The sequence below is a fragment of the Schistocerca nitens genome, chromosome 2, assembly GCF_023898315.1.
Source record: "Schistocerca nitens isolate TAMUIC-IGC-003100 chromosome 2, iqSchNite1.1, whole genome shotgun sequence".
Classification (NCBI taxonomy): domain Eukaryota; kingdom Metazoa; phylum Arthropoda; class Insecta; order Orthoptera; family Acrididae; genus Schistocerca; species Schistocerca nitens.
In genome coordinates, this window is record NC_064615.1 from 658,931,087 (window position 1) to 658,952,911 (window position 21,825).

The 21,825-nt window shown below is 41.8% G+C and overlaps 1 protein-coding gene across 1 annotated transcript in view; it reads right to left on the minus strand.

Annotated features, from left to right (window-relative positions):
* Positions 1-3,524: 3,524 nt before the first annotated feature.
* Positions 3,525-21,825, minus strand: part of LOC126235227 (neuroligin-4, X-linked-like) — a 332,083-nt gene continuing 313,782 nt past the window's right edge. Inside the window, exon 10 of the mRNA XM_049943958.1 lies at positions 3,525-4,776. Within this exon, the coding sequence (XP_049799915.1) occupies positions 4,157-4,776 (620 nt within the window). The 3' untranslated portion in view covers positions 3,525-4,156. The remainder of the gene's footprint in view (positions 4,777-21,825) is intronic.

The window sequence follows — 21,825 nt, forward strand, 5'->3', positions numbered from 1 at the left end:
TAATTTTATTTGTTTCAGTAATATTTAAGTTTAAACTCCCAAATTCGTCAACATTGCCCCATTGATGGCTTGGAATTTACCTTCGGCTAATTTAAATAACATTTTTCTTCAGAAACCTTTTAAAGCTCTGATTATCTTAGAGTAGTAAGTTAAAGCATTCCTTCTATTACACCGATAGCGTACAACATGCTGGATGTCGAGATTCATCTCTGTCGTATTCACGCTAGGTAAGAAGGTGTAAATATCGGTAATATTTGATCTTTTCAACTTCAGTGCTTTCCGGAATATATTGTGGAGTACATTCTCTAAATCATAGATCGGTTAAAGTTTTTTTGTATAAATCATCTTATCTCCCAATTTTTGTTGAAATTGTGTATTGACATTAAAACGGACTAATACATTACATTACATCATAGAATGAAATTCGTCCTGTTCTCTGGACTGTTCATATCACTTTACTGTCTCAGTCGACTGGTGCAGTCTTTTCTGGACTACAATTGCTATGCTTACGACATGTATCATATTCCGACAAGTGCAGATAGGTCTCACGGGGAACCACATATATAATTACGTCTTCAAATGTGAAATTGAGATTTGTGATAATAAGAAATTCCATCAATAACTAAAGGAAGTAATGTGCTTCTAAACAATACAAGCTGTACAATTTTGCACTACAAAAAAGTAAGTCCTCCATTGGGGCAATGTATTTTATTTGAATAATGTATTTTATTTAGTACAAAAATATATAACAAAGTTACTGTTTCACAGAACAAAATTCTAAATAACGTAAATGAATTTTCTTGACATACACTCCATTTGAACTAAACTCGAAATTTCTGTAGAGTTGCGTTTTCTGTGTGGATTAATGACACATACGCAATGACGAAAATTAATATATTTATCTCTTTATTATAAATCACCAATATGGATACACACTATGATTTCATGTAGCACACTATTTCGCATTCTCGTCTGTTCACTATATTCCAAAAATTGAGTTTTTTGCTCTTGGGAATAACCAATACTGGAAAATTTTAGCTGTGCCAATTATACCAGAACGGAAAGTTTCGGTCCTTTTTATGTAATTTCATTCGAACATACCTGATTAACTTCAAAGTTACACAGAATGAAAACGTCATTGGAATCCGTAGTACATGTTTGTCAAAAGTAGAAAATAGCGACACTTGGAACATACATAGTGTCCAGTAGTATAACAAATATGTAAAATTATTCGCTGCCACAGGCAGCAGAAATAGTTTTATGCAGCTTATTCTGCACTTCTCACGAATGCCTAATTTGTCTTATTTTTGTTTGATGATACTATACGAAAAGTGTAACTACTAACGTTTTGTGGAAGTAGAGCAGATGCTGCATTATACCTTCCGTCAAGTGACTGTACTCATAGACGTAGAAGGAAAAAATGGTAGCCATCCAAAGTGATTCTTAACATAGCCTCTCTTAAAGTTCTTATGTGAATCAAAGTTATCGTTTAATATTTTGACAGTCATGAACTGTTTATACGGATTTTTATAATTTTTTTCCTGTTTTTGTTGGTGGAGAATTTTATTAGTTCTGTTTTTCCTGATATGTATTGAAATGTAAACATCACTGCGTAAAATATATATGTATTTCTTCATTATGGTATTTCAAATACGAGAGAAGACGCTTCATGGAAGTAATCTCTTCTGCAATGTTAGATGATTGTGACAATCAACAAAAATTTTCAAGCAGGGCACGTTTTAGAAAGGTGTGAAGAACTTAACATAAAACGGGATCAGGGTCATACTTGTGAATGCGGTAATTTTTTAATTTTCATTCACATGGTGTGCTGTGTGCTTGTTATAAATTTTGATTTTTATCGGTATCAGATGAGAGTCTTACACATTTATCTCTCTGAATATTGTAAATGCGGAATACTGTGAACTGTAGAAAGTATTTCACTTCGTCGTTGTATGGGGCCAACTGAACATACTCTGATAATTATTCGGCGGAATTTCTCGTAACTTACGTGCAGTTAGTATTACAGAAATTACTAAACATTACGATACGTTTTCATGCAGAATGTACAGAGTATAATTTTAAGTGCTTTGTTGTGAATGAAATATTTGTGGTGAAGCATGCAAGCCAGCCGGGGTGGCCGAGCGGTTCTAGGAGCTACAGTCTGGAACCGCGCAACCGCTATGATCGAAGGTTCAAATCCTCTCTCAGTCATGGATGTATGTGATGTTCTTAGTTTAGTTAGGTTCAAGGAGTTCTAAGTTCTAGGGAACTGATGACCTCAGAAGTTAAGTCCCATAGTGCTCAGAGCCATTTGAACCATTTTGAAGCATGCAAAAGATTATGCGTTTTGTTGGGAGATAAAAATTGAAAAAAGTGTAACTTAAAAATCTGAGAAAAATTTAATGAGATTATGTTTAGAACAGTAATAACAGCAATTCATTCACGTAAATAAGTAATTTTAATGAATATTTCGAAAACAGGGAACATTACCCGCTGCATTACACTTCTTGAAATGAATAAATCCTCCATCGTTATGGGAAGATACCTTATGTAACCATCAAAAACCATACGGGTGATTCGTTCTCCTCTTTGCTTCTTGTGTTACAATCAGCAAGTGATTGTCTACCTCGATATGTTCTCTGGGCATCAGTAGCGTCTCGAATTACGTAGTGAAAATTTTATCTGCAGTTCTGGACCAGAAATACGGAAGTTAGGTAATCGGAAAAAATATTTACTGGCACAGTATTATATTTTGCTGCCGTTTATGACACAAGAGGGCTAGAAAATGCCACTGATTTCTTTGTATGGAGACATCGTATCCTTACAGAGTGTGAACTCGTACCCCACAGACTAAATTTCGGAGGTTGTTGAGGGATATTTTCTAAGTATTTTGGTATAATGGCCCCGCGTATTGTGGTGGCTCTCTACGGCTCTTAAAGTAAATTTATTCCGTTTCTTGCCGTAGTAATCTTTGTTTTATTGAAAATACCTTGAAAACAATGAAAAGTCTGTAAAATGCATTCACAAAAATGTTCATCTTAAAATATAGGATAATGCAACCGGTATTAGATCTGTGAAATGGTTGTCATCTTCTTGACACTCGTCTGTTGCTTTTAGTAAATCCACTTACGAAGAACGTATTAGCTAATTCATCAATGAGAGCTGATACTGCTGTGAACCATTGCCGGTTAAAGCAACCCGAGACATAACCAAACAGTACTGAAAACAAAGTCGCCGGTGAAGGTTAAAGTGATTCCAAGTAGCGTGCGTTAATGGAAAACACGACACGACACATATAGCGTGTACCTTTAACATTTGGATTGTTCTCCATGAATTTGCTATAGAACAGCTATCAAGACAAATAAAGCGTGTACCTTTGACATTTAGATTGTTCTGCAGGAATTTACTGTAGAACAGCTATGAAGATAAATGATCATAATTGAATTATTCAGTAAAAAGCTACTGGTTACTCGACTCACTTACACCAAAATACTCAGAAAACACCCCTGACGTATCTCCGAGTCTTTATTGGGGTGTCGCTGTATAATCACCACCACGATTTTTTGTCACATTAAAAGTTTTCGACATATTTTATGGGTACGGTTTGCGTTTGTTTCGCTATGATTTCATAAGAAGTATAAGTCCTAACGAATAGTAATCAATTTGCAGGATCTGAATATACTCACACTTAGGAGGAGGGAATACACAGTGAAACAGCAAATGGCTTCAAAGTACATTAATTTTATTTTACGAACATGTCATCTCATCAATATCCCTTTTTGCTCTTCAAGACAGTTATTTCGCGATGCGAGTAAGTCAACTTGTTTCGATGGCGAGTCAAACGACTCACGAGAGAAGTTATTGGCCTTGTTTGATCATATGTCCCGCTTAAACGAGAAAAGAAAGAACACTCTTAGAGCGTCTGTAACGTCCATTGCCCTCCAACCTAAACACTGGGTCACCTGTCAACACGACTGTGTCACACGGGGTTCTCTTGGATGCGCACCCTCTTCTTGACCTGCGCCGAAGATCTGGGGCAGGTGGCGTAGATTTCGACGATTCTCGAAGGCGACACGGCGAGCGTGACCGAGCCGCGGCGCGGGGGCGGCGGCGGCGGCGGAGGGTCGCAGTCGGCGGTGGCGCCTTCCTCCAAGTGCTATACGGAGATCTCCTGGATGTGGACCCTCTTCTTGACGGTAGCGGTCGCCGACGGCTGCGGATTGCTGGAGGTCCTAAGCGGCGGCACGGGCGGCGACGTGGGCACCGCGTTCAGCTTGGTGCCGCCGCCCTTGTGTATGTGGGGCACGACGCACTTGGCGGAGGAGGCGGCGGCGGCGGTGGCGTGCGCGGGCGAGTACCTGGGCGGCGGCTCCTCCAGCTTGATGACGTTGGGCGTCAGCTGCGCCAGCGGCACGTCCTCGGGCAGCGCGTCCTTGGCGCCGGCCCTTCGGCGCGTGCGCCGCTCGCGCTGCCAGTAGATGCCGGCGAAGATGAGCACGTTGAGCACGAGCAGCAGGCAGCCGATGCCGACGGTGAGGCCAAGGGCCGCCGTGTAGGACGAGTACTGCGTGGTGGCCAGCAGCCGGCCGTCGCCGCCGTCGCCGCCCGCCAGCCCGTCCTCCGGGTCCACCGTGTCCACGTCGCCGTCGTCGGGGAACGCCGTGCCGGTCGCGTTTGGCGCGCACTCGCCCGCCGCCCCCGCGGGCGAATAGGACGCCGCCGTCGACACGTGCTGCGGCGTCGGCAGTCGGGTGAACGACTCCGCTCGCACCACACCTGAAACACATCCTTGTACTTCACGCCAATGTTCCTCAATCTCACACCGAAATTTAATTCTATGCCACCAGTATTTCACGTGTAAGGGCAGTCGAATGGAAACGAAGCAGATGGAAAAAAAATCAGTAAACTATTTCTTATACAGGGTGGTTACAATTTAAGTGCAGCCACTCACAGATGTCAGCGTGGTCTGTAATCATAGTACGACAGCTAATCTTCTTAGATATTTAATGCGTTAACGCGGAATTGATTAAGTCTGGAAAAGAATTAGTTCTATGTTTGGCCACCAGGTGCAAATCCGGTGCTGTACAGCATAACGTCCAAGTCTCGGGTGCTCAAACTAAACAAATTTTGTGAGTAATGGTTTTTGGTAATGTCAACATTATGCCTCTCTTAATTGATCAAATGTGTATGAAATCTTATGGGTCTTAACTGCTAAGGTCATCAGACCTGAGCTTACACACTACTTAACCTAAATTATCCTAAAGAGAAACACACACACCCATGCCCGAGGGAGGACTCGAACCTCCGGCGGGACCACACTCACAGTTCCTCTCTTAATTCTTTGACCATTTGTGCTCGTGTCACGTTCCTAATCATTGCACATGGAAACGCTGCTAACGTCTTTTTTGCATTCACTGCGCCAGACTGGCACCTAGTGGCCACAATTGGAACCTTTCTTTTTTTCAGCGTAAATCTGCATGCATTGCAAGCATTACAATATCGACCAAGTTTCTCTGCCATACGATAATTACAGTACACAGACGCACGCACGCACACACACACACACACACACACACACACACACACACACACACAGACACACAACATTACAAGAATCAGATGATCTCCTCGAATTAAAGCTACAATTCGGTTCCTAAATAGAAAAAAAATTCAGACTACATAGTCTTCCTTTACTTCCTTGGCAGTCCACATGGCGGCTGCAAGACGAGAAACTGTCGCATACCTTGAAAATATACCGAATAATACACTGAACTAACTAAAGACTCTGCACGTTGAGAATAACGTATAAGCATGTCGGAGATAGTGGTTGAGAAGAGGACTCAAAGGGATGTCAAAAGAGGCTACACTGCATTTTAATTTACTTTTCATTTGATTGGTAGCTTTTATCAGATAAGGTATTCTGTTTCTCGTGGTAGCGTTTATCTGAAAACCGAAGCTTTCTCATGCGAAACGCCTCATTTACTATGTGACCAGATTTCAAATAGTTGGTGTTGTAAGTGCGTTTCAGCTGAAAAAATTTCTTCAGCTGTATGATCACCACGCAGTAAAACCATACAGGGCTGAAACAGTCTCGGCCACTTCTCAATGAAGAGTCTAGATCTCGTAACGGCTATTATAGGTTAATTGCTTAGACTGAGGGGAAGATCCGATCGCCGATATATCTGTTTCTTTCTGACGAGATTTTTCATATATATTGTATCTGTTTATAGTTCATAGCTTGCCATTTTGTTATAAACAAGTTATGATGACTGGGTATAACTTGTATGCAAATAATCCAGTCAATTTTAGCTCCATGGGACTTATGTAAAATACACCTACATAGCCAAAGTACAATAAATAACACTCTTATATGGAACCAACTCTGCTGACTTCGTTGTGCACCACACATTGAACCGTGAACTTCCTTCTTTTTTAAAGTAAGGAGATAAAATGATCATCAGAACGGCGAAAACTTACTACTGACAACGTATTACATTTTGTTATTGAACTACTTAATCAGACGAATATTTGGAATATGGCTGGGAGAACTGAAATGGGTGCGTAATGGTGAGTGACTGAATGAAGAATTCCAAATTAATGACATTTCCTCCAAGCTTAATGAATTTAAATTTAAGAAATTAGTATAATATTCTTAGGATGAGAAATTGTGATAGCGCATATATATGTATACCTCTGGCAGCGCTTCACAACTCAAGAGATGTGGCTTAAACGCGACACTAACTGTGAAAGCCTCCCACACATGAGCAGTCAACTAGCTACCAGTCACTCAGTCCAACTAATACTTCTATCTTAAAAATAAATAAATGGTTGAGCCTCCGAAGAGCGTACATAATTGGATAAAATTAGCTGTTAAAACTCGCACACATTGTTTTACAATTCGCACCTGCTTCAGTTTGTGTTCACCCCGTGCCCAGGCGTTTGCCAACTATTTGTTTGTGGTCGCTTAACCCAACTTATTGTAATGCTCACAACAGGGTGTCGTGTTATCTTTCCTTCAGCGAACCACATGGCACTGACCCGAGTGGGTAATTAAATTTTGATCCCTCCCAATTTTTTGATCAATGTTACGAACTTTATAGTGGTTGCCTGTTGTGATTTTACGAAAATGTTTGTAAGTTTGCACTACGAAATTGGCATCGGAGTTTCTTGGTGAGTTGCTTAATGTGAGTTCATGCGGCATTTGTGACGAAACCATGGGTACTGCGCATCTCGTGGTCGTGCGGTAGCGTTCTCGCTTCCCACGCCCGGGTTCCCGGGTTCGATTCCCAGCGGGGTCAGGGATTTTCTCTGCCTCGTGATGGCTGGGTGTTGTGTGCTGTCCTTAGGTTGGTTAGGTTTAAGTAGTTCTAAGTTCTAGGGGACTTATGACCACAGCAGTTGAGTCCCATAGTGCTCAGAGCCATTTGAACCATTTTTGAACCATGGGTACTGCACTCGACAGCTGTACCAATGGAACAATACACGCTCTTGCTGCCTTCATAATTATATTTGTGGTAAAAACAGTTGGTGGAAGTCGAGTTTGTATGTTAGGTAGTATGTCAGTCACTCTCTGTGTAAAACGTTGTGTATTTGACAGTCTTTGGAAATAAGTTATTGAATAACTCTGATTTTTGATCTTTATATACGTATATTTAAGACTGAATTTTAATGTTGAGATATTTTAGCTTTCTTTGTCAATCTATATGTGTCTGAGACAGTGTGACCCCTCTCGTGTCTTGGTGGTTTTAGATATGTATAGCTAACCTACTCGTACTTTTATGCTGTTCGTATTTATTCCGAAAGAAAGTTTCTTGTGAAATTAATCTGTGTAATGTGTGCGACAACTATTGAATGCAATAATACTTGCCCAAATTGGGGTCACCAGCATTAGGCATTCCTAACGAACCTGGCCAATATTCAGTGGAAAAGTTTATCATTTTGCTATATTCTGAACGGTTAAAGGTGTCATCGATTTACCTTGAGTATTAAGTACCACATCACTTTTTCACAGTCATTTCGGAACATTATGGAATGGGTTACTGAACTACGAAACTGAAATGTCTCCTGGACCATCCCAGGACAGGGACACATTTACGTCACAACTTTTATTTCAGGCAATGACTGTTGGTACGAGCACGGCTGCTATAGTTACAGGTGAGTCGAGAAGCAAGAGCACACTTACGACATGTACAGAAGCTGTCTTAAGCAGTGAGATTACGATATCTCGTGCGCTACGGTAATGGAAAGATGTGTTAATTTTATGAAATCAGTAGTCGTTTATTATATTTTAGTATTATTATTTTAGGCGATGATTAACACAGTTTACTCGTTATATTCATTGAATTTATAATTAGAAAGCATGAGCTGCTACATACTACCATATTATCTTAGAAAACACTGTCCAAAAGTATCGTTACATAAAAAAATATAATAACGAAATTTCGGGAATACATTTGTCTAGGTAACATATTTAAGCGGCTAACATTGCCAGGTCACAGATTAATTAAAGCGCGGGGTGAGTCATTCTAAATGTGAAATGCTTGGACATTAATAACCGATTGGTTCCAGAATGAGATTTTCACTCTGCAGCGGAATGTGCGCTGATATGAAACTTCCTGGCGGATTAAAACTGTGTCCCGGACCGAGACTCGAACTCGGGACCTTTGCCAATGGCGGGCAAGTGCTCTACCAACTGAGCTACCCAAGCACGGCTGACGCCCCGTCCTCACAGCTTTACTTCTGCCAGTACCTCGTCTCCTACCTTCCAAACTTAACAGAAGCTCTCATCCGGAACTTGCTGAACTAGCACTCCTGAAAGAAAGGAGTTCGAGTCTCGGTCCGGCACACAGTTTTAATCTGCCAGGGAGTTTCAACCGATTGGTTGTTTGGTTAATTTTTTTAGGTCGGGGGAGGGGGGAGGGGCAGGGGCCAGACAGCGAGGTCATCAGTCCCCATTAATAATTGTTGTAAGCGCCAGAATGTTGAATGCAAGCATGTAAACGTGCGTGCACTATGTTGCACTTTGCCAGATATCAGTGTTTGGGTTGGACATCGATGCTTGTTGCATTTGGTCGGTCAATACAGGAACGGTTAATGCTGGTTGTAGTTGACGCTGGAGTTGTTATCCGATGATGTCCCATATGTGCTCTAGTGGAGACAGATCTAGCGGTCGAGCAGGCTAATGTAACATGTCGACACTCTGTACAGCATTTTAGGTTACAACAGCGATATATGGGCGAGCGTTATACTGTTCGGAAATATCGTATCCAGTACTGTTCATGAATGGCAGCATAACAGGTCGAATAAGCAGATTGACGTACAGTTTTGCAATCAGATGGCGTAGGATAACTACGGGGGTGCTGCTGTTGTCATAAGAAATCTCAACCCCGACTATAGTACGAGGTGTAGGTCAAGTATCCGTAGGTCACAGACAAGTTGGTTGTAAACCCTCAGCTGGTCTCATTCTAAGCAGCACACCACCATCAAAGGCACCAAGGCAGAACCAGCTTCCATCAGAAAACAACAGACCTTCTCCCTGCTCACCAATGAGCTCTTGCGATGACACTATTGAGGTCACAAACGGCGGTGGTTTGGGGTCAGGGGAACGCGTGCTACAGTTCGTCTGACTCGGAGATATCTTTGAAGTAAACGATCTGTAAATGTTGTGTAACTGTTATCCTAACTGCTGCTCAGATTCCTGCTGCAGATGCAATACGATGCGTCAGAGCCCTAATTCGACCACGATGGTCTTGCCTCTGGCTAGCTCCACATCGCCGTCTGGAGCGCAGTATTCTTGCGACCGTACATTCTATTGAACACTGCAGCCAGTGGTCACGTACAGTGTCTGTATTCCTGCCACGTCTTTCTGCAGTATGGCAGAATGAACATACAGCTTCTCGTAGCCCTATTACAGGACCCCGCATGGTGTTGATAATGACGTCTTTGCCGCCTTAAAAGCATTCTTAACCAACATAAGTCATCACGTCCAGTGTAAAAGTTAACTAGCGCTCACGGCCATTAGAGAGCGTATTTAGAGCAACCCTGATTTGGTTCCTCATAGGGTCGCTACTGCCGCCACTATTATGAGACTGGGGCGAAATTTAAATAGACATCACCTTTAAAATGTACAAACATGCCTAACAACTTTCGTTTATGTCATAGAACTCCTTCTTGGTGTAGAGATTTTTTTTCCATCAGTGTGTATTGGAGAAACGTTTGTCGCCGATGTAAGAATATCTTTTGTGGTGTCATTCAAATAAAAGTACCTCTTCAGGAAATGGCGTACAAATTAACCCATTACGCTCAATGTTACATTGAGGGTGCAGGAGACCGGGGCACATTTACGCACGGGACACGTTTCTCGGGAACCATTGTTGCTAGGTTGGATGGAATATTAGTGGTGCCACCTAGAGGGCCTTCTCACAAATTGCGCCGCACCAGCCGCGTGAACATCTTGATGTGAAGAACATATCTGTGTCTCTGTGCAAAATGAGTAAATATTTTACTATAATATCGAAGTTCCTATCGAACTTATCTTATAGATTTGAGAAAAGATAAATATACGTTCGTTTACAGAACATTATTCTACTGCACAAGGCGTATTTGTAGAAACCGAAAGACTAAAAGCTATTACTGTAGTATAGAAACTAATTCAAACTTCGTATTGGAGGGCAATTACGCACGTTTATGCACTATTCCGCATTTCGTTAAACGGGAAATCAGCTCCCGTAACTGATACCCCCGTCAAGGAATATTTAGGACACCACCAGTTGAAAATATAGTCTAAGAAAATGACGCCTTAAATGGAAGAAATTGTCAAAAAGTCCTATTCGAACCTAATGAATCTGAAGCAGAAAATGTTAATTCTATGAGAGCAAGCGATGATAAGGGGATGAAATTGCTAAAAGCAAGAACAAGAGAAAATTACGATAGGTCTTCTTCCATGGATAGGACCAAAATATTATGTGTATTTCCTGATTGAGACGATACAACCAGTTAAGAAGAAATTAAGATTAGGTCGAGTGCCGTAGAAGTAATTGGTCGGCGGACGGCGACTGCACCACAGGATGCACATTATTATTTGTGTGCATCAACTGCACCTCGGATAATAATGACGAATATCAATCAATCAGATTTCTATACAGGCCATATTATGCCAAGAGGTGGAAGTTCGGCAAAAATTAGTTTACTACCAATACAGTTTTTGGGTGTTTGCATGTTAATTAATTATTCCTGTAATTTGGTTAACTGTCAATAAAACACTTTTGAAAACTTCAGTAATGTGCTTTTGCTTACTCTTTGTTGTGTTCTTGACTTGTATAATATTGCTTTTATAGGTACATAAGCCTTCCTCATACCTGAGCTCGTTTATACCCTTGCTTGAGCCTTATAAAACAATTTTGTGCTCTTAAATGTAATACTGAGTGCATGAAATCTATTAGCAGTTGGGAATACGGACAGCCATCAGCTGGATAGGGGAATGACGACAGTAAAATGAGTGCCGAACTGGTACTCGAATCCGGATTTCTCGCGTTACTCGGGCGCTCACATGAACCACTTTGTTAATCCTTGCACGATCCAGAGCCAGATACAAACTTCTATATGTCGTCGTTCATGCGTCACAACCTGCACTCGTACACATTACGTAATTCCCGTACAGGGGAGAGGGGTGGACAATTTAATCGAAACTCGCTGCCTGGTATCGTCGGTGGAATACAGTATTGCAGTGCCTGCGTTGTTAAGCAGTGCGACGCAATGTTCCTTCGGATATATATGCATGTTAGAAGGAACATTGCATAGTACTTCTAAACAACAAAGGTATTGCAGTACCATAATGCAGAGTGAGAAGCACATATACCAGATTATACTTTAGTAACCACGTGTAAGGCTATACAATATTACTTACGACAAATCCGCCCGGGTTCCCGGGTTCGATTCCCGGCGGGGTCAGGGATTTTCTCTGCCTCGTGATGACTGGGTGTTGTGTGATGTCCTTAGGTTACTTAGGTTTAAGTAGTTATAAGTTCTAGGGGACTGATGACCATACATTTGAACCATTTTGAACAAATCCATCCACAACATTTTAAAATCTCCGTAAATAAATCCGCATTAATGTGGCCCGGTCTCCCCGAAAAGTGACAGCACTAGACTTTTATAGACGTTTTGGAGGAAAAGGAACAACTATAATCTTGTTTCGCTTATTTAAATATTGTTCAGCTCATGTTATTTGTTTTGTGTTAGTAGTTGTGAGAAGAAAACTGCTGCTATGGTCAACGGGCAGTTGAATTTAAATATTTTTTTCTACAGCCAGAATCACGTCATACCATGAATTTAAAGTAAGTGTAACAAATACAATATTTTGTAATTCAGGTTCGTAAACTGCAAATAGATCCTCCACAAACAAACAGACACAAGTCTTACGTTGAAAATTATGCAACATAATTTGTATTGCAGGAACACATGCAACATTTTCAGTTACACAAATGTATTGCTGAGCACTAAAGAGAGTTTTTCAATAAATTTTGCATTTAGATGTTAAAAAAGTTGTTTACAAGTTTGTTAATTTTTTGTAAAGAAAGAGGCTTTTCAGGCATAGACCTGTAACAGAAAACTATATTCCTCAAAATGGCTACTTTCAAAGAGAAACGGAGTGAGGAAATATGGAAGAGGTACTATTCACACTGCCATACAAAGGAGAAATGGTTTGCTGCTCTGCAAATGGCGTAACAAACTCTTTTTTCTGCAGCATCAAATAACGTTAATAGATATTTTCAATGGTCAAGGAAATACTTCGAAGTTCCTCGACCCTCCATTCTGACAGAATCCAAAAAGTAATTGGGTGGAATTGATCGATTGGGGGTCTAAATGTGAAATAGGACAAGATATGTATCTATAACGGGAAATAGTACTGGACTCTCATAATTTACTGAATATGAATGTACACAATACCTGGATACTCTACCGAAAAATGGAAATACAATAAGTCATGTGAATTTTCAAAGAGAAAATTGTGCAGCTATACTTGAAGTGGTATGCGGTGCTACTGAAAGTACCTGGAAGAATCCCGAGCAGATGAGCTCCAGATTGATGGAATGAACCATCTGATCGTGAAAATACAACAACTCAAAAGAAGACAATGTTTTGGAATAAAATGTACATCATTACATACCCAGCACAAGAAGTATAATGTTGTTCTGTGTGTTGAATATTTTGCTGATTACCGTGACATGTACTTTGTTATTTTCATTTTTGATTTGTAATTTGTACTCACTTTTAAACTGTTTGTATCAGTACAAATTTGTGAAACTTTGTCATATATATTTCAGTTTTGTGTCAGTAGTGCTTAGCATTACATACATGGTACGAAACATTATATAATATTTAGAAGGGGAAAACTATAAGCCAGGAATAAAATCAGTCTCGGAACATTTCAGGCAGATGGAATATGCCACATTGTACCGAACTCTGAGAGTGCGTACACGATGTTTGAATTACACCTAGCCGCGCAGAGTGGCAACTTGGTTAGAGGCGCCATGTCACGGATTGCGCGGCCCTCTCGCCGGAGGTTCGAGTCCTCCCTCTGGCATGGGTTTGCGTTTTATCCTTAACATAAGTTAGTTTAAGTAGGGTGTAGTCTAGTGACAGATGACCTCAGCAGTTTGGTCCCTTAGGAATTCGCACACATTTCAACAACAAAACCTAAAGGTATTTTGCATTATGTAATAGCTATTGAAGCGAAGATAGATTCTAACAAAAATATGAATATTTTTCACCATGGTCCATTGAAACTGTTCCTTCTCTTACTGTTAAAAACATGTGTTTTAGAGTGTGAATATAGCGTCTGACTTGGGACATAATATTCCGAGGCTTACTTCAAAATATGTTCATGGAAATGGTGTTTCCTTTACGGAGATATGTTAGCCACAATATTTACTTTCTAAAGATGACTACCACTCACTGTCGAAAGCTTAATAAGGCACGACCAAGTGCCAACGCAGACCCTCCCTGAAAGAACCCTCAACATCACAGGATGATTGCCTGAGCTCCTTTGCATTCAACCCCAAGGACAATCAAGTTATCCAATTTTGTGGGAATTGTCTACAGAGAACTCTACGTAAAGCGGTAATGTTACTTATATTGAAGCTAAATCATTATAATGTATTACGCTTCAAATCAGTCGACTGATTTACTTTTCACTGCGTCAAAATAGGTTTGAATTAAAGTCAAGGAAGAAATATCGATGTATGTGGAGTAGGACGTCATAATTTGCAATACCAAAAGAATATGTTGATAAAGACGTAAATAGCAATGGCCAGGAGGATAAAGCTGTGGGATATTGTAACCGCGAGTAAAGAGAGTGTGGCTGAAGCAAACGGTAAAATCCCGACAGTACCAACTTAAAGTTCATTTGTCTGCAGCACATAAGCATAAATACTTAGGGGTAATACAAAGATGCGAAATGTAATAGAATGCTCATGCAAATAAATATTATGACGTTCTTGAAGAGCGAAGATCTTCTCTATAAAAATCAGCATGAATTCTGCAAACAGAAATTTCGCGAAGTTCAGCTCGCTCTGTTCCTCCATGAGATCCTTAGCGCTGTAGACAACGGTTCTCAGGTTGATGCCGTGTTCAGGAACGCATTTGATGCCGACCCGCTGTGCTTTTCAGTGAAAAAAAAATACTAGATTACTGAGTATCGTACCAGATTTGCAACTGGATGCAATACTTCTTTGCAGATAAACTCAAAACGTCGCTATAAACCGAAAAAAATCGACAAGTGTCAAGGTCATTTCCGGAGTACCAAGAGGAAACGTGATAGGACCGTCACAGTTTATAGTATACATAAACGATGCAGTGGAAACTGTCGGAAGCTCTTTAAGACTGTTCGTGCATGTTGCAGTCGTGTACAAGAAGGTAGCAACGCCAGAAGGCAGAATCGATTTGTTGAATGACCTGCAGAGGATTGATAATTGATGCAGGCTCTGGCGGATAACCCTGAGCGTATATAAATATAATATATTGCTCATATATAGGCGATGTTATCCACAAATGTACAACTACATCATTGATGACAAATTGCTGGGAACAGTATCACCGTAATATGTAGGAGAATGACTAAGTAGAATGACTTCATAAAACAAGTAGGACGAAAAGCCGATGCCCCACTGAGATTCATAGGAATAATGTTAAGGAAATGTAAGTGAACCACGGAGCAAGTAGCCTACAAGTCACTTTTCCGGTCGATCCCTGAGTACTGTTCATTAATCTTCGACTCTTACGAGGTAGGATATACAAGAGAAAGTGAAGATCCAAGGAAGACCGGCGCATTTCGTCACGCAATCGTTTTGTCGGTGCAAGAGCGTTATAGAAATGCTCAACAAAAGTCAGTGGCAGAAGTTAGAATAGAGGCATTGTAGATCATCGAGAGGTCTAGTTCAGATATTTCGAAGAGTATTCCCAGAAAAGAGTCGAACAACATATCACTTCCTCCCACACATGTTAAGCGAAATGGTTAGGATGAGAAACTTCGAAAAATTAGACGTAATACACAGGCTTACTGACTAGTATTCCTCCCATACACCATTCCCAAGTGGAGCAGGGAAGAGGCGATAAGTTAGTGATACGAGAAATACCCTTTGCCACACACCATCTAGCAGTTTGCTTAGTATTGATGTAGATGTTTAGATGTATAAGCATCATTAGGGAAGGTAAATGGAAGAGTTACAATTTTTTAGAGTGCAGTGCCTCTGTAAAAGAAATAAACCGTTTGATTACTACTACGGAACACCCGACCAAAGATAGAAAAAGGAAATGTAGAGGGTAGGATGCCTTCGACCGTTCGTACATTAGGGTGTTGTACGGAGATTGTTGTGGACATGGTTTGTGCGCCGTTCCGTAGGCTACGGCAACGTATCTGCAAGACATCATTTGAGTGATTTCGATCGTGCACGAGCAGTTGGACGGCTCGAAGTCAATCAAAGTGTCACTGCTCTGCCCGCATTAATGAGTGTGTCATGTCATGATTAAACAGGCAGCTGGGTGTGGAAATTCTGAGTGGAAGCATACCTGTGGTCGCAGATGTACCGCCACACCGCATTAAGACCAACACGTAGCCTTAGTGGCGGAAAGGAACACACATCTAACTCCTAGGCAGATCGTTGGAGTCCTAGTAATTGCTAGCGATACACGTGTATCTGCCCGATCTATTTCGTGTCGATTAAATAAGACTGGTTTGTATGGTAAGAAGTCTGTCAAATGCATCCCGTTTCAACAAAGCCGTCGTCGAGAAAGAGTTCGTTGATGCAGGGAGAATGTTAGTTGGGGTCAACAACGGAGGTCCAGAGTCATGTTCTCCGACTAATCCCTTTCACTGTGTCAAGAGATGCTGACCACCAGTTACTGTGAGGAGAGAGAGAAGCAAGTTAAGCACCACAGGACGTTCACGAACATCATCGGTGTGGCATAAGCGTTATGGTGAGGGTAGGGATAATGTAGAATAGACCAGCAGCGCTGCATATATTTGTACGAGATACCGTTACAGCAGAGAGATTATTCTGTATCATGTGCGTCAGTTTGAGGGTGCGGTAGGTTCCAAAATTCCGTTTATAGACGACAATTCACGCCCATGGAGGATCGCTCAGGTGTCGGACACACTGCAAAGTGAAGATATTGAAAGTATGGAATGACCTGCGGGCTTCGCGGACCCGTATATTATAGAGTGTTGTGTTGGCTGAAGAGCCAGCACCGTGTTACTATTGGAGGCCGAAATGCACGCGTTTTAGCTCACGCAGGCTGGCGTGAGGAGGGAAGGACTATACTGACGTGAGGGTTGGAACATGACAAGGAATTAGAATTCAGAAAGCGGATGTAATTAGTTTGATACTTAACTTTAATCCGTTAATGATGAACGTCGTTCTTGACGGTACATGATTCACAATATTATCTGAATATGGCGCCTTGCTGGGTCGTAGCAAATGACGTAGCTGAAGGCTATGCTAAACTGTTGTCTCTGCAAATGGGAGCGTATGTAGACAGTGAACCATCGCTAGCAAAGTCGGCTGTACAACTGGGGCGAGTGCTAGGGAGTCTCTCTAGACTAGACCTGCCGTGTGGTGGCGCTCGGTTTGGAATCACTGATAGTGGCGACACGCGGGTCCGACGTATTCTAACGGACCGCAGCCGAATTAAAGGCTACCACTTAACATGTGTGGTGTCTGGCGGTGACAAAACATAGAGCATGCCTGGGATGCTCTTGGCAGTAGTGTTTCTCATCGAGCACTCCTCCCCGAACAGAGCAAGAACTGAAAACCGCCTTGACAGAGGAGTGGGACAATATCCCCCAAGTACAGTTTGGTAGTCGGCATGAATAACATGTGCGAGTCGTACATTACTGCCCTAAGTTAACATGTTCCTTACTGAGTCTGATATCGGCCTTCATGCTGGGTACCTTAGTTGTATCAAATATGAACTTTGTTTACGTCTGTTATCCTGTTTTGTCATGTAGTGAAATCTGTACCGTTTTTCGTTATAAAAACAGCATTCCACTTCTATGCATGTATTGTGTTTCATTGCCAGTGATTATTCCCATCTCACATTGTCTCTGTTCCTTAGCAACCGTTAAGCAGTGAAGCATACAAGGTACTGGTTGTACGAGTCATAGGGTACTGTTCCAGCTTCTGACGAGCCTATTAAATAGGCGTAACAGCGACAACGAATGAGATCTGAAACCAGTTGCTAGAATATTACCATGTCGGCACAGGCTGTACGAAAGTGTGGTAGAGATTCCCTTGAGACGAAGCGACCAGAGATCGTTTCATAGACATGAATGTAAACAGGGTGGCCGTGGGAAAAATTGTCCCGTGGAACAGGACAGTGTTTGTGAGGCACACAGAGAGCACGGCGAGACGTCGCTGGACGTCTTGTGAGGGGGCGAGCAAAGGTCCAGGGACGCAGCCGGTCACTGTGTGGCCTCTGACGCGACCGCAGGCGTCCCTCGCGGCGCCCGCAGAGCACGGGACGCGTCCACAGGATATCTCATTGCAAAGTGCGTCTCCTGAGGCCCAGCGGCAAATAGTGCGCTGACAGAGCGGCTTGGTTATTGCTCCAGTTTGCCAGGTAGCACTATTCTCTAGTTACCAAACGGGCGAACGTTACACAGCAAACACAGCAGTGGCAGCTAAATTGTAATACATAGTGAAAAGTAAAAATCGTTTGTGCAGAGATAAGCATTAAAGTTAATTACTACAAAAACATAAAATTCTTCACAAAAATGTTTCCATTCTTTAATAATTTGCGGATGTTGGACAAAAATATGCAAACACACAAGACTCAACACTTTACCGCGTCAGATACGGTGTAGGAAACCCGTTGGCATTCAAAACAGCTACCGTTTGGCTCGCAGTCTTTAATTACAAGCACTGTGTGGTTTTTACGGGAATCTTACAGCATTCTTCCAGTAAAATAGTGGAAGATTCAAGTAACAATGACAGAGTCGACTAGTGACCACGCACTTTCCACTCCATGTCTCCAAAGCAGACCAAAGAGTCTCAATATTATTCAGATCCGGTGACTGTTGCGTACAGTACAGTTTCGAAACGTCGTCCTCGAGCTCATAAATCCGGTCCTGGACGATGCGAACCGTGTGAAAAGGGACCTTGTCGACTCGTAACAAAGCTTCACCACTTAATAATAAACGTTATACTTTGAGACGGATCTGATCAGCCAGAGCAGTCACATGATCCTTCGCCGTAACGTTATTTTACAGAGTTACCACTGGGAACACGAATTACCAGGCCTACGTAATACTGCGATATGGTTGCCTAAAACATCACAGAATCCAAGCCTTGTCTCCTCTTGGGACGTAAACTCTGCTAAAAGTTGGAATCACTGTGGAACAAGACTCATCCGAACCAAAGAATTACTTCCTTGTTCCAGAGTTGAGGTTTTATGGCTTCGGCACCACGTTTTCGTGTTATGGACGTCTGCACCACTGATGAGCGGTTTTGGAATTCCAGCTCACCTGCAATTCCCTGCTTAAGGAGCTCTCTTCCTGAAGTTTCGGTGCTGAAAGAATTCGACAATGTGACTTTCAGACGTCCTGTAACTTTTGCAGCTATCGTCGTTTTATTTTCCGTAACAGTAGTAAAGGAGTTTTGCTATTTAGGGAGCAAAATAACTGATGATGGTCGAAGTAGAGAGGATATAAAATGCAGACTGGCAATGGCAAGGAAATCGTTTCTGAAGAAGAGAAATTTGTTAACATCGAGTATAGATTAAAGTGTCAGGAAGTCGTTTCTGAAAGTATTTGTATGGAGTGTAGCCATGTATGGAAGTGAAACATGGACGATAACCAGTTTGGACAAGAAGAGAATAGAAGCTTTCTAAAGGTGGTGCTACAGAAGAATGCTGAAGATAAGATGGGTAGATTACGTAACTAATGAGGAGGCATTGAATAGGATTGGGGAGAAGAGAAGTTTGTGGCACAACTTGACTAGAAGAAGGGATAGGTTGGTAGGACATGTTTTGAGGCATCAAGGGATCACAAATTTAGCATTGGAGGGCAGCGTGGAGGGTAAAAATCGTAGAGGGAGACCAAGAGATCAATACACTAAGCAGATTCAGAAGGATGTAGGTTGCAGTAGGTACTGGGAGATGAAGAAGCTTGCACAGGATAGAGTAGCATGGAGAGCTGCATCAAACCAGTCTCAGGACTGAAGACCACAACAACAACAACAACAACAGTCCTCATCACTCACTGCCTGTCGCGATCAGGCAACACACACTTCAGTCTGCGTTGTGATTTAGCGTACACTGTTTCTCCTGATTCCCATACATACCATAAGAATGATTGAACCTTAGTATGTATCCATATACGTATGCATGAATTCATGTATGTAAGTATGTCCGTATGTTCCTAAACCACTGAACTGACTTCAGTCAGCCTTGGACCACATCTCACTTACTTTCGGTAGACAATGCCTGCGGGTGTAAGGACCACCTAGCTATCCACGGCGTAAGGGTGAAAATGGAGTGTAGCTCACGATGCAGCAATATCCATACTTCACTCTACCATTATGTGAGGATAAAGGTGTTTAATGACTTGCAACATACTGTCCACATAGTCCAAGCCGTTACAAAACATTTTCTCGCTGGCAACGCGCAAAATGTACTGCATGAAACTACCGCATGAGGCATAACATATTACTTTATTGCTTCTTTACTACTACCTGCACTCGCAAAACCTTTTTCAGACAGTGTTGAAATATACCGCTGAATGCATCAGGAAAATTATATCATGGTAAAGCAAATATTTCGGGATATATGACCTCACAAACAGTGAAAAGCATGGAAAACTGTCACATCATGCATGACGTTTTCTTATTTCTTTGCTACAATTTCTACAAGGAACACATTTCCCACACAGTACTCAGGTGTGTTACTGAATGTACCTAGAAAATTGCACTGCTGAAAAAAAGCTGCATCTCAAAAAGGAACTGTCAATGTAGAGTAATTAAATTTCGGGAATTCGTTTGTGTAGGTAACATAGTAAAGTGATTGCAAGATCAGAGATTAATGTAAGATTGGAATAAGCCACTGAATGTGAAATGTTGGAACATTAATTACTGATGTAACTGCAAGAATGTAAACAGTTTTCCGAACTGACAATGCAAATATAGACGAGATGTGGCTCAAATTCAAAGATATGGTAGCAACAGCAATTGAGAGATTCATACCTCATAAGTTGGTAAGAGATGGAACTGATCCCCCATGGTACACAAAACAGGTCCGAACTCTGTTGCAGAGGCAACGGAAATCCCGAAAATTGGCTAAAATTTACAAACGCCCGAAATTTGGCACGGACTTCAATGAGAGATGCCTTTAATAGGTTCCACAACGAAACATTGTCTGGAAATTTGGTAGAAAATCCGAAGAAATTCTGGTCGTATGTAGAGTACACAAGCGGCAAGACGCAGTCAATACCTTCGCTGCGCAGTGCCGATGGTACTGTTGCCGACGACTGTGCCGCTAAAGCGGAGTTATTGAACGCAGTTTTCCGAAATTCCTTCACCAGGGAAGACCAATGGAATATTCCAGAATTTGAAACACGAACAGCTGCTAGCATGAGTTTCTTAGAAGTAGATACCTTATGGGTTGCGAAGCAACTCAAATCGCTTGATACGGGCAAGTCTTCAGGTCCAGATTGTATACCGATTAGGTTCCTTTCAGATTACGCTGATACAATAGCTCCCTACTTAGCAATCATATAAAACCGCTGGCTCACCGATAGATCTGTACCTACAGATTGGAAAATTGCGCAGGTCGCACCAGTGTTTAAGAAGGGTAGTAGGAGTAATCCATCGAACTACAGACCTATATCATAGACGTCGGTTGGCAGTAGGATTTTGGAGCATATACTGTATTCAAACATTATGAATCACCGCTAAGGGAACGATCTATTGATACGCAATCAGCATGGTTTCAGAAAACATCGTTCTTGTGCAACGCAGATAGTTCTTTATTCGCACGAAGTAATGGGCACTATCGACAGAGGTTCTCAAGTTGATTCCGTATTTCTAGATTTAAGCTTTTCACACGGTTCCTCACAAGCGACTTCTAATCAAGCTGCGAGTCAATGGGGTATCGTGTCAGTTGTGTGACTGGATTCGCGATTTCCTGTCAGGAAGGTCGCAGTTCGTAGTAATAGACGGCAAATAATCGAGTAAAACTTAAGTGATATCAGCTGTTCCCCAGTGAAGCGTCTTCGGACCTCTGCTGTTCCTGATCTATATAAATTACCTGGGTGACAATCTGAGCAGTTCTCTT